The sequence below is a fragment of the Seriola aureovittata genome, chromosome 8, assembly GCF_021018895.1.
Source record: "Seriola aureovittata isolate HTS-2021-v1 ecotype China chromosome 8, ASM2101889v1, whole genome shotgun sequence".
Lineage (NCBI taxonomy): Eukaryota > Metazoa > Chordata > Actinopteri > Carangiformes > Carangidae > Seriola > Seriola aureovittata.
This window is the reverse complement of record NC_079371.1, coordinates 14197221-14209884: the sequence shown is the minus strand read 5'-3', so window position 1 is coordinate 14209884 and position 12664 is coordinate 14197221. Positions and strand designations below refer to the sequence as shown.

The 12664-nt window shown below is 39.3% G+C and overlaps 1 protein-coding gene across 2 annotated transcripts; it reads left to right on the top strand.

The window, feature by feature from the left end:
* The first annotated feature begins 1452 nt into the window (after positions 1-1452).
* LOC130173823 (neuronal acetylcholine receptor subunit non-alpha-3-like) lies at positions 1453-12387 on the top strand. 2 transcript variants are annotated; one of them, XM_056383318.1, is made up of 9 exons: positions 1453-2369; positions 3259-3321; positions 3769-3861; positions 4422-4556; positions 6560-6711; positions 9176-9220; positions 9528-9637; positions 10078-10987; positions 11094-12387. In XM_056383318.1, the coding sequence occupies exons 4-9, from the start codon at positions 4493-4495 to the stop codon at positions 11256-11258; spliced, it is 1446 nt and encodes a 481-aa protein (XP_056239293.1). In that variant the 5' UTR covers positions 1453-2369; positions 3259-3321; positions 3769-3861; positions 4422-4492; the 3' UTR covers positions 11259-12387. The 2 variants fall into 2 exon arrangements, with proteins under 2 accessions (XP_056239293.1, XP_056239291.1); XM_056383316.1 differs by having other exon boundaries at positions 4222-4556.
* The last annotated feature ends 277 nt before the right edge of the window (positions 12388-12664 follow it).

Genomic DNA, 12664 nt, shown 5'->3' with positions numbered 1-12664 from the left:
CATCACTATACATCTCAGCAAAAACCTGTGCACGTTCAAACAAAACACTACATAAATCAAAACTCCAAACCACAGCCACAAATAAATTAAATTTGGCTGGACAAGCCCCCACTTGTCACAAACCAGGCCACACGGCCATGACAAAGAGGGAGATGCACACAAACAAGCCAATTAACAAATGTTTTATTTAAAAAAGAAAAAAAAAAAAAAAAAAACATACAATAACTCTAGAAGAAGAACCTAAATTAACAATGGCATGTGTAATCCGTAAGAGCAACAGTGTAAGTGAGTGCATGAGTGAAGAACTGTGTGAATGTTGTATGGTGCAGCAACAGAAACAACACAAACCAAATACCAACCAAACCAAACAGGTGCCTCAAGGAGGAGAGATAACCAGAACTGAGCTCCAACATGGTTTTAAAAGCACTAGCACACAGGGCCCAGGTGTGCCTGATCTGCTGATGAGCCCAGGCTCTGACAACCCTTTGCCTCACCCACCTCTAGTACCTGTAAAGAGAGCAGCCACACACAGGAAGCAACAGGTACACAGGTGGAGAGGGTTGTCACAGGATCCAAATCAGAGAACCACCCCCACACTCATGTTATAACCTGTGACATCATTGATGACATCAGCAAGAGCATAAAACAAGGAAGTGTTTGGCTGACACCCCCTTTGAACTGCTGGAGTCCATGGTGAGTGTGGAGGGTAAAAGTGCTTAGATTAAAGCATTGAAGTGTAGTAGAACTCTATCTGTTAAATGTATGAAGACTACAGTTAGCTGCTAATATTACTGGCATTATTTAAAATAATGTAAAGTAATGTCAAAACTTAGGAACTTTAGCAGTTAATGCTAGCCCTATAATGTCCAAAATTTTAAATTTTAAGGGTGACATTAGCTGCCCAATTTAGAAGGCTAGAGCTGTTAACTTTTGGATATTTCACAGCTAGCTAATACACTTGTCTGCATTGTTATTTTTTGATTTGATTTTAATGTGGTATGGAAAATTCATGTCACAATGAAAAAAAATATACAGTGATCAAAGACAGAAAGTCAAATCACATTCATTTAACATGTTGTACATAGGGTACATAAACAAAACACATTTAGCAATGTGTTGTATATAACTTTATTTTAGGCATTTCAAATTCTCCTTACAAAAACCTCAAAACCATGAAAACCATCCCCAGTACAAAAGTGTCTATGGTATACACAGTGTGTCCGCATATTTTTGGCCATTTAATGTATTTAATTTTTTTTCAGAGGTTTTGTTAATCAGCTTAACGCCTGTGTTTGTGATTTGCGTAACTGAAAACCAAGAGTTTTTAGAGTTTAAAAAGAGAATGGGTTAAGTCATCATATACTCTCTTTTTGTCACAACACACCAATTAAATATTTAAAAGTTCTTAAAACTGGACCAGTCTGGAACCAAATAAGGCCAAAAACCAGACACAGAGGCGGATAAAGGGCAAGGTACAATTTATTTTAAAAATGGTGATAAGTACTTCGGACTGGAGCTCAGGGGGCGACAGCAAAACCTTCGGTCACCATGGGGTTGGTTGACTCTCCGTGCTTCAGGTGGTCCAGGCCTTTGTGATCCTCGGGTGGCTAATCATGCAGCTCTTCCAGTGACATGTCAGTCCGATTAGGAGCAGGTTTATCCTTCCATAACCTGCTGATCAATGAAAGAATTGGAGGTGAGTTAGGGGGAGGGAGAGCACAAATAGAGAGCAGCTTACTTTATCTTCTGGCTAGTTAGCATTGGCTCCTTTTGAGAGGGTTTCCAGGTGGGGAGAGCCTTCGTCCTCTTCTGCAGTGTCTTGCCTTGTGTCCAGCTTGCCCATCAATGACTGCAACACAGCTTAAAACACACACTCATGGTACACACTAATTACTAATGTTTTTCAGCTGCACCTCATCAGGGTGCATTCAAGTGCACTGCAAACTGTGGGAAAAAACAAACATTTGGGCTGGTTCAGGCTTTTAGACGGCTGTGGACATGATACAGTGGTTTTAAGTCCATTTCTTGACATTTTCACAATATAAATACACAAGTTATTTCACAGGCAGGTGAACAAACAGAAACGCATGCACTGTAAGCACGCTTTCACAATTCTAACAACTACAACACCCAGCAGCTTCTGCAGGCTTCGTGCAGAATACATCCATGGTGCAGAGTCGGTAGTGACTTGAAGATAGTGTCTGTCAGAATGCGGCCGCATGTGTTTACAGTTTTCCTTCTAATTTTTATCTGTTGGTTCGTCTCCTCTTTTGTATTTTCACATCAGAGACACCGAGGAGAAACGTTTCAGAGAAGAAATCCCGGAGGAGGCGGTGCTTATGGAGTACAACATACAACAACAACCTCAGGTAACTATCGAAGTTAACTTTAGCTCGGTTTATGACTTCCTGCTTATTCACATCAGATTTTGGTCCAAGTGAAAATGTTCTTTTGAAATTTCGCTAAATCACCGACAAATTGTGCTGGGTGGAGGGCATCAGGTTTGATAACCATTCGCCTTAAATGTTTCATGCTGAACTGCAGCTGATAATCAGGCGATTGAAAGAGAAAGCTGCCGTGAAAAGGCAAACAATATCCAAAATACTTGATTCTACTTTTAAACAATCCTTCTCTTTACTTACTATATATAATTCACTAAATTATTTTACATAGGCCCATGAACTGCAGCAGTAAAACTATCAAGCATAAAATGTCCTCACAATTCAGCGAATTAAATGCTAAAACTGTAATTATTTACTTTTGATAACTGATGTAAATATATAATATAAATATAATATCTATAAATTTAAAAAAAAATGCAGTGGTTGTTGACAAGCACACTGCCAGAGAAAGAGGAAAAGAGATAATTGAAATAAAAATAAAATGTTAAGGAAATCAGAGTAACACAGTATTCGGTTGGTAAATGTAACTTTGCTGTTTACCTTAGAGAAACTAGCTGAAGTTTGAGCCATTTTTGGATTCAGTTTTCAATCTTTACCCCAGTCTCCTCGTATGTCTCCTCTGCTTACCTGTGCCTCTTTCCTGTCTCTCTTTACTCAGTCTATCTCCATCTTAGTTCCAAACATATGTCCTTCAAACAGCCTAAGTAAAATTGGCAAACAAATTCAATCCTCATGAATTTAAAAACTTGGCATTCATGGGTACAACTTTTGGTATTCATTGTCAGTCACTTTACCATCAAATAAATAATGATCACTTAAGGTCCTGCCAACTCTGCTTCCCCCATCTATCTTCAAGACTGGAGAAACCTTCACACCCACCACTGAGGAGTCCCACAGATCATTTATTGACATGCAGCCTGTAAGTTTTGCTTAAGTTTTTCAACTTCAACAAGGGTTGAATCTGGCTTTTTTCACTCTTGGACCCATCTTTGCTTTCATGGTTTCATTCTTTCTTTCTTAGTTCAGTGTTCTCATTCTTGGTTTAATTTTATCATTTATGGGTTTGGTATCACATTCATGATTTTTTTTTTTTTTTGCTGTCAAACATTCTGGCCCTGGAATCATTCCTGGCAAGAGTCATACTAGGCCGGTTGAATGAATGACTGATTGGTAAATTAATACACCTGAACCTGAAACTGTAAAGGGTATAACAGTGATTTTTGCATTACCCTGCTGTTCTGTAATTACAGGTTTAAGTTAAGCTTTGCACCTTAAGATCTTTGCCTGTCCATTTGAATAACATGAACGGCCTTTGCTCTCAATGAATCACTATTAAACCGATGTCCTGGATTAATGGTCCTATTAGCGCACTCCAGTGGACGAGAAGCGACAGTGACATGCACAGCGAGATACACTGCGGTTCTCACTTCTGCCAATTAGACCCTGGTTTCTACAGGGGGTAAGTAACTGTGTGTGTGTGTGTGTGTCGCATAATTACAGCACATCCCAATTTTATATTGCTGAGAAGGAAACAATACAAATGTTACAAACGTCTAAGTCATTTTACGTTGGCAGATTCGTTTGTAAAATGTGCAAATACTTTCGATAATTTAAAGTCGATCAGGAATATTATACCCGTATTTTTATACAGATACTAAATAATAAAACTAATTACTGAGACGCAAAACTACACGGATAAGAATAAAACTTGCTTCATAGTTTCAGAGCGGCTTTTAAACTCCACATTTCATCCCAACCAGGGCGTCGTTCCCTCCCCCTCCCTCTTCTCCTCCTCCTCCTCCTCTTCCTCCTCCTCCAGAGAGCCGCCCCGCTGACCGTAGCTCCTCGTGACGCTCCGGACTGGAGCCACAGTGTACGCACACCGGCCACATGCGCCCTCACACCGGGTCCCTGCCCTCCGTTCAGCGGTAGCAGAGGGCTTGTTTTCCCGCACGCTGTTGAGTACAACTAATGGAAACCTCGGCGTTTCTGCCATTTCGTGTGTGTGTGTGTGTGTAGCAGTCCTCCCCAGCTGAACAGCTGACAGTAAACCAGGAGGCTGCTGGAGCGCGGATCCGGACACCATCATCATGAAGTTGGCGGTCCTCCTCCTCCTGTGGATGTCCTGCCCGCTGTCCCTCGCCAACATCGCCGGTAAGAAAACATCTTAAAAAAATATATCTGATTGTACTTCCAATACAGTTTGGTTTCTTTTGGGAGAACAAAGCGACAAGATCACATCAGACAGGCCATGTGGTGCGACGTCCGATAAAGATTCAAATTAACTCCGCACACGCTCTGATGACCACCTCAGACAAAAACTACCACCTGCTCGTTCATTGCTTATCCAAAAGTGGCTTTTTACTCTTATTTTGCGGAAATTTCTTACAGCATCTGTGTTTACTTTCCCCATGTCTCTTTCCTGTGCGTTATTGCTCCATAAAATCAGAAGGCGTGGGCTGTTTCCTCTCAACTCTTTTATTGCTTGATGTATAATTCTAATGACAAGAATTAACTAGAAATACATCATTTTGAACAAAAAAAAGTAATAAGATGTAGTGTATAGAATCAGTTATTTCACTACACTGCATTCTTACATCCACCAGATGAGATCTAAACCAGTTTTCCAGTGTATAAGTTCAACAGTAATGTGTTATGACCCAGCTCTTATTCTGCTGAATGTGACTGGTCGTCAGACAAGCAGGAACTTGGGTGTCGGATATCATTGTCCAGCTCTCTGTGCACCTCACTGAGTCCTTGAAAGTGCAGGCAGAGGTGATCCAGTGGGATTAAACTGCCCACTAACAGGGTGGTTTTATGATTGCTTGGCGAATAATTTACAGTTATTCACCACAGATGATGTCAGACAGATATGAAGCCAGTGCAGAAACCAGCTGCAGGTTAAAGGTCCACGCTGTCCCTCACCACACACTTTAGCTCTTGAACTTGATGTCCCCAGTGTCTAACTTGATAGCTCTCTGTTGTCAATATGACTGTCGCTGTCCCTTTGGAGACATCATATCGCCTCAGGCTGACTGCCCAGCTTCTGGACACAGTTATATTATCTCTGTCCCCTCCCCCTTCATTTGTAACTCTCTGCCGAGCAGCATCAGGCTCTCCTCATCCTCTCTTATATCTAAAATGCCTGCCTCTATACACAGCTGGATGACTGAAGCTCTGAATTCTGTGATATGCCAGGGAGAGTCAAACTGCATATCTTCATATGGGTTAAGATTATCTGGATTTTGGAACAACAGAACTCGTATTATCTGTTTACCTTTGTTTTACGTATGCATGTACTTGTTATACCTATTCTCTTGTGTTTATAATGAAACACAAGAATGGAGAGTTTCAAATGAGACAATTGGCTAAAAGTCGTTAATGCTAATTTTCACCCAGCTAAACAAACTATACAGTTTACAAGCCTGAGGTAACTGTCTTACTTTTTAAACACATTTTCTCAGTTGTCTCTCACATGTCCCAGAAGACCTGTGCTAGAGTAGTAATCTGTAAACAGTCAAACCAATGACAATCTCATTTATGCTCTTGGGCCAGACTCTGAATTAGTGGCCTAACACAATTTATAACATCAAACAATGGTCAATGAGCTGAGTTGAAAGAGTACCAGAGGGGCTGTTAGTTGATATACTCAAGATTGCTATAAGATTAACATTACATCTGAGAAATATAAAACACTGAACCACAGAGGTACTTATTCACATAAAGCCCCTGTCAAAAGGCCAGTGCGGCAAACTGAGTGCATCAATTTCACTCCAACAATGGTCTAACAACAAAGTTACTGGTGCTATCCTAAGTTGTAACTGTCTTTGTGAGAAAGCATGTGAACTACACTATAGTTTCTATGTGATGCTGCTGCCAACACAACTCCACAGTTACTCTTAAATTGTGCCTTTCAAAAAGAAGGTCAGTACAAAATTCTCCTCCGATCAACTTAGGTGACAGTAGCGTTACTAATGTTTTCAAGAAAATACATGATAAATGCAGTCATTTACATTAATTAGCAGGTTTAGTTTCTGGCCATTCCACTGAAATGGCAGAAGTAGAGTTTTATTGGTGGAAAACAGACATTTTTGCATTAGCACAAAGCACTCTAACAGTGGATGGTTGTTAATCCACATTCCTCCTTCTTATTGCAGCTCCAAATGAGTTTGTATCCTTGGCAGAGATGGAGGATGCCCTGCTGAAGAACCTTTTCCAAGGCTACCAGCGCTGGGTCAGACCAATCCAGCGTGCCAACGACACTGTTAGAGTACGCTTTGGACTCAAGATCTCCCAGCTGGTTGATGTGGTGAGGATGACTGCAGAAACGCACACATAAAACATATCTATCCATGTCTGTCTTCATGAGGATATTGTATTGGACATTGCCTTCATTCATTACCAACCCGTTACTCTAACAGTACCTATACAACTAAGCCTTTAACCCTTATCCTAACTCTAAATCAAACCCTAACAATGTCTCCAAAACCACTGACCCCACGAGTGGATCCATCATTACAAAGATATATTGAGTTTTCCACAAAACCCTCAAACTTCAGTTGTTAATTCAAGCCGCTGCCAGAAATGGCCTCAGCTGTTTTAGGAAATCATTTAGCCCTGTCAAATACTTTTGTTTAAAACATAAATATATTGTGTACATATATTCATGACTCATTTTTGATGATTTATGTCTTCATTAGGAATGAATGGGACTGAGAGCCATAGGCATAGTGGTGAAGTTGGTATTTAAGTATTGACAGATGGATGAATGCATTGAGCTGAACAAAAATATAGAATATTGCCAGTCTTATCCTATAAGTGCTAAAGCAGTTGGTAAACGTGAACCACCCATATCAAGATGCAAGGACTTAAAAAAAACAAAACAAAAAAAAAACATCTTATTCAGAAGAGAAAAAGTTAACAAACATGAAAATAGGACAAGAAGAAAAAGTATTCATTCTAAACTGAGAACAAAAGTTAGATGTGGTTATTTTCTTTCAGCAGTGTCTCTGTCCATGGTGCTGAAACCAAACAGCTGCTGCGTCAGTGTGGAGCTTTCCGTGGTCCTGAAATAGATCTAGAACACTCTCTTCATATCTACAACCACACAGTCTTTCTCTCTGTGGAGTGTTCCTTAAATATTTCAGAGGCTTGCTTTGATAGGTTGAGATGGTTTAGGTGTTCAAGAGGAGAAAACGGCGAATGCTAATGGAGGAACCACTCCTCTTGGCTTGAAATATTCATCTCAAACAGTTTAGATTGAACTCTTCATCCTTCCACCTGATACATGCCAGGAGAAGATAGTCAGGGATGAATTTTAAAAAAAGCCCTTTGTGATTCTGCAGAGAGGAAAGATCCATCTTGATGATCTGTTCAATTTTGAAATGGAGAGAGAGAAAGAGAGCTAACCAGACATACAGCAGCTTGGCTACACTGTCCGCTGAGTCTTTCTGGGCTGCTGCATGTTTCTGTATTAGATTATGGTTCACCTCTGCTTTATGTGATCACCAAAATATCCAACTCACTCTGACAGCTGAGGCCAGGTCTGGATACATTGAACAACTAGACTGGCACTTAGTAGAGCACGTACCTCCGCCAAAGCCAAACCGTTTCTTCAACCAGATCCGGATTATTATCTGGATTTACCCTATATTGCACAAACTCATAGATCTAAAGACCATAAATATGTCTTATTTTTTAGATCAAGATCCATACATTATTTTTCTGATAAACTGACAAAAATGTTGAAAAATGTCTCGCAATGTTAAGGAAAGTGATAAAAGAAAAATCCTGGATCTTCCCCTTTGAGTGGATCAGTACCAAAATTGATTGGTTTCTTCCCTGCCTCATACCCCATCCTTCCACCAGGTTTGGTGCAAATCAGTATAGTACTTTTTGCATAATGCTCCTGACAAACAGTAGCTACATATTTGAATATGTCCCTTTCAATTTCGCCTGGTTTATTATTCTCAAGTTTCTTCTTCTCAGTCTGTTCTACATCTCAAACTTTCATGTGGAAACAAGCCTGTGTTAGTTGCTCTCCATCTCTCTATTCCTGTTGTCCCTGTCTTACTCTATTTAACTCTTGCTGTATTTATATTGCCTCAGCTTGGTCCACTGCACCCACCTCTGGTTTCATGTTTCTTTTTCTTGTTTGCTGAGGAAGTGGCAGAGACAGTTAAATGGGATTCTGTCTGATTTCACAGAAAAGGAAAGGATGATTTAGTTTACTTTCAACCAAGCTTCTCATCTAGTCCACTAATAACATCTGATCCTTTCAGAAATGATGCGTGCAAAACAAGTTACATCACATCCATCCCTAACCATGCATGTTCTTTCTTTTTCTTGCCTTTTGAATGTATTAATGTGAACAAAAATAACAATTTCAATTTAGGTAATCTTGGCCTACTAATAACCGCACTTTTATTATCTACATCAATCTACTTGAGCCCAAGTGGGAAATATTGGAGCCTAGGGGAAAAAAAAGAAGTAAATTGTTGACTGGTAATTGCCATTATGTAACAGTGTTGCATAGCCATTTTTACTCTATTTACAAATATTACTGAACCTTTTACAGCATCAGATAGAAATACAAATGACTTACATTTGTGGTCCATTTACTTATCAGTTTGAAAGCAATGGCAGGTGTCCACCCTTGGTTTTTAATTTAGTTATATTTAAACCCTTTTGTTTGCATTTTGATCATTATATGTGTCATTAACCTGCACAAATTTATCTTTCTTTTTGTTTTTTTCTGTTGTCTCTGTATTTAGGATGAGAAAAACCAGCTCATGACAACTAATGTTTGGCTTTGTCAGGTAAGCAAGATGTAAAAAATAAACTGAGTCTTTATGGTTATGTTAAATCTATGTTCTAAATCTAAAACGTTAATATTTGTTCAGCTGAGAAAAGAGCATTTTTTTCACATTCTCAAGTTTTACTTTCATCTAATGCAAGATTAGATAAAGGCAGGTTTTTGGTCAATATAAAAAGAATAACAGTGGGAAGTACAGTGGCAAAATGAATCGTCTGTTTTCATCCTGATAAAGTCGAACTAAAAATGACTTTTTGAAATGAGTATTTTATATAGGTCTAATGATACAGCATCCTGCGTCTATTTACCAGGAGTGGATCGATTACAAACTCCGATGGAATCCAGAGAAATATGCAGGAATTACCTCCATCAGAGTTCCTTCTGAAAATATCTGGCTCCCAGACATCGTCCTCTATGAGAAGTAAGACTGTTCGGAGTTCAGTTTCAAATGATTTAAATGTTAACAAACAACACATGATATCTGGAGAATTATTTATTATTTTAACAGTATGAAAAATTCGGCAACAAAATTAAGAAGTAAATGTTGTTTATATATTGTTTTTCATTAATATTTAATCTTCAAATTGTAGCCAAAATCTACACATTTCTAACACTTGTCTACTCCATTAACTTTCAGGTTTTTTAAATTGTTAGTTATTGTAGCGATTTAATATTATTAATGAATAATAGAAGAAATGTGTATATAACCTTTTCTTAAATGTCAAAGTTCTTTGAACGCAGATAAAATTAAACCACAAAAGATCAACATAACCAATAGAAATAGAATCAACGGATAGAGATTCTGTAAATGTGATTCTGACGGAAAGAGACTTTCTTTACTTTTGCTCCATGTTTCTTCAGTGCTGATGGGCGGTTTGAGGGCTCCCTGATGACCAAAGCCATTGTCAAGTTCAATGGTACCATCACCTGGACACCACCTGCAAGTTACAAGTCCGCCTGCACCATGGACGTCACCTTCTTCCCTTTTGACCGCCAGAACTGCTCCATGAAGTTTGGCTCCTGGACCTATGATGGCAACATGGTGGACCTGGTTCTGATGGACGACCAGGTCGATCGGAAGGACTTCTTTGATAACGGTGAATGGGAAATCCTGAGTGCCACTGGTGCCAGAGGGAACCGGAAGGACGGCTTGTATTCATACCCCTTCATTACGTATTCCTTCATTCTGAAGAGGCTACCGCTGTTCTACACACTCTTCCTCATCATCCCTTGTTTGGGTTTGTCCTTTCTGACTGTCTTGGTGTTTTACCTCCCCTCAGATGAGGGAGAGAAGCTGTCACTTTCTACCTCTGTCCTTGTGTCGCTGACTGTGTTCCTCCTGGTCATAGAGGAGATCATCCCCTCCTCCTCCAAGGTGATCCCGCTCATTGGAGAATACCTGCTCTTCATCATGATATTTGTCACGCTCTCAATCATCGTCACTGTCTTCGTCATCAACGTCCACCACCGCTCCTCAGCCACCTACCACCCCATGTCGCCATGGGTTCGTAATCTCTTCCTCCAGAAACTGCCGAGGTTGCTCTGCATGCGTGGACACATCGACCGTTACCACTACCCAGAGCTGGCTCCTGAAAGCCCCGAGCTGAAGCCTCGCTCTGGAGGACGGAAAGGAGGGCAGAAGAGCGGAGCCCACGGACAGGCGACTTCTGAGGGTAAGGAGGACGAAGCCTGGGCGACCATGTTGGAGAAGGCCATCTATTCAGTACGGTACATCAGCAGACACATCCGCAAGGAGCACTTCATCCACGAGGTGTGTGTGTGAAGCATCAATCAAGAAAGATTTAAGTAATCATCAGATTAGCTCTTAGCGATTAATATTTAACTGTCATACCATTTCTCATTTCTTCTTTTTCCAGGTGGTACAAGACTGGAAGTTTGTGGCCCAGGTATTAGACAGGATCTTCCTGTGGGCTTTCCTCACTGCCTCAGTACTGGGCACCATCCTCATCTTTACTCCAGCTCTGCAGAAGTTCATGAAAATCCCTCCTCAAACTGCAACTGAGGATCCACCTTCAAACTAGTGGCAATAACACACCCACTTTCACGGGCAACTGATGATCCACCTTCACAAATATGTAAAACATTTCTTACCACAGAGCAAGAAGAAGCTATTACAGGTGCTTTACAAAGGTGAACTTTGACTCTTTGACTTTCATTTAGCTGTCTTCATTTAGTTCTCTTCTCTAGATCCACTGAATAAAATGTTTTGTATGCCATTAAGTCAGTATGTGTACAATTCTATTTGATTTTACTATAATGCAATAATGTTGTTTATAGAAAAATGAAACAAACGTAGAGAAACTTGCAGCTGAGCCTGTTTATTGCCAGAGTCATAAAATTTCAAATACTTCATAGTGGCTTTAAGTAGCATGCAGCTGTTAGTACGCTAGAATACACATGCTGGTCATATTAGAAAACTATTTAAGATGAAACTAAATAAAACTTTAAAAATGTGTAAAAAGGAGTAAAATAACTCAGCCAACTTCGTTCAGCATTAAGTTAAACTATAAAAACATACTCCAAATTATATTATTGGCTTGATTAATGTACTGATGATTAATACTGTTGATTTCCTCATTATTGTTTAGTCTTTCTAATTGACATTGCCTTTGACTTTGGTGTATGTGGTGGATTAATTTTCTTTAATTGTCTCACATTATACATAACTATTCTGGCACAATAATAAAATCATCACATACCTGAAGCACAAAATACCTCTTACTGTAACTCCGTTTTAGTAGCGCATTGTAATAAAAGCTAATTGATTTAATTTCTCAAGGTGCCAACAACATTTGAACTGTTAAACACTCATTAGACTTTGTACATGTTTGCAAATTCTTGTAAGACATTAAAACATTTTAAGGAAATGAAGACATTAGGTGATTGATCAGAGCTCTAATTTGGGATGTTGTGTCTGAACACCTTTCACTTTTCTGTTAAATACCTTGTCTGTCACATCTTCCTCAAATACAAAATGTGCTATATTTTGGTCACTGCTGGTAAGAGAATTAATTTCAAGTTACATAATATAAAGTGTAATGAATGAAAACGTTATTTACATTTCTCTAATTTACACAATCCTGAAAAGTACAATATTTGTATTGCTCAGATGTACTTTATCCCACTAATAAAGTTGTTTTGAATACACAGTTTCTTTGTGATAAAGTTACAATTATTTAATAGTATAGTCATGAAAAGGTTAGGAATATCCACAGATGGCAGCACCACCCAGTGGCAATCCACAAATATGTCCTTTTTTAAACAGAACATACAAACAGAAAACAACACTTAGGATTCCCTTTCCCCTCAAAGACCTTTATGAAATAAATTTTCTTCTCTGAAAACCGAGTCCACTTTCCTTCTTGTCAGAGCCCATGATTGAACCAGCAAAAGCGCAACAAGCAAAATTTGTTGAGGATGGATAGAA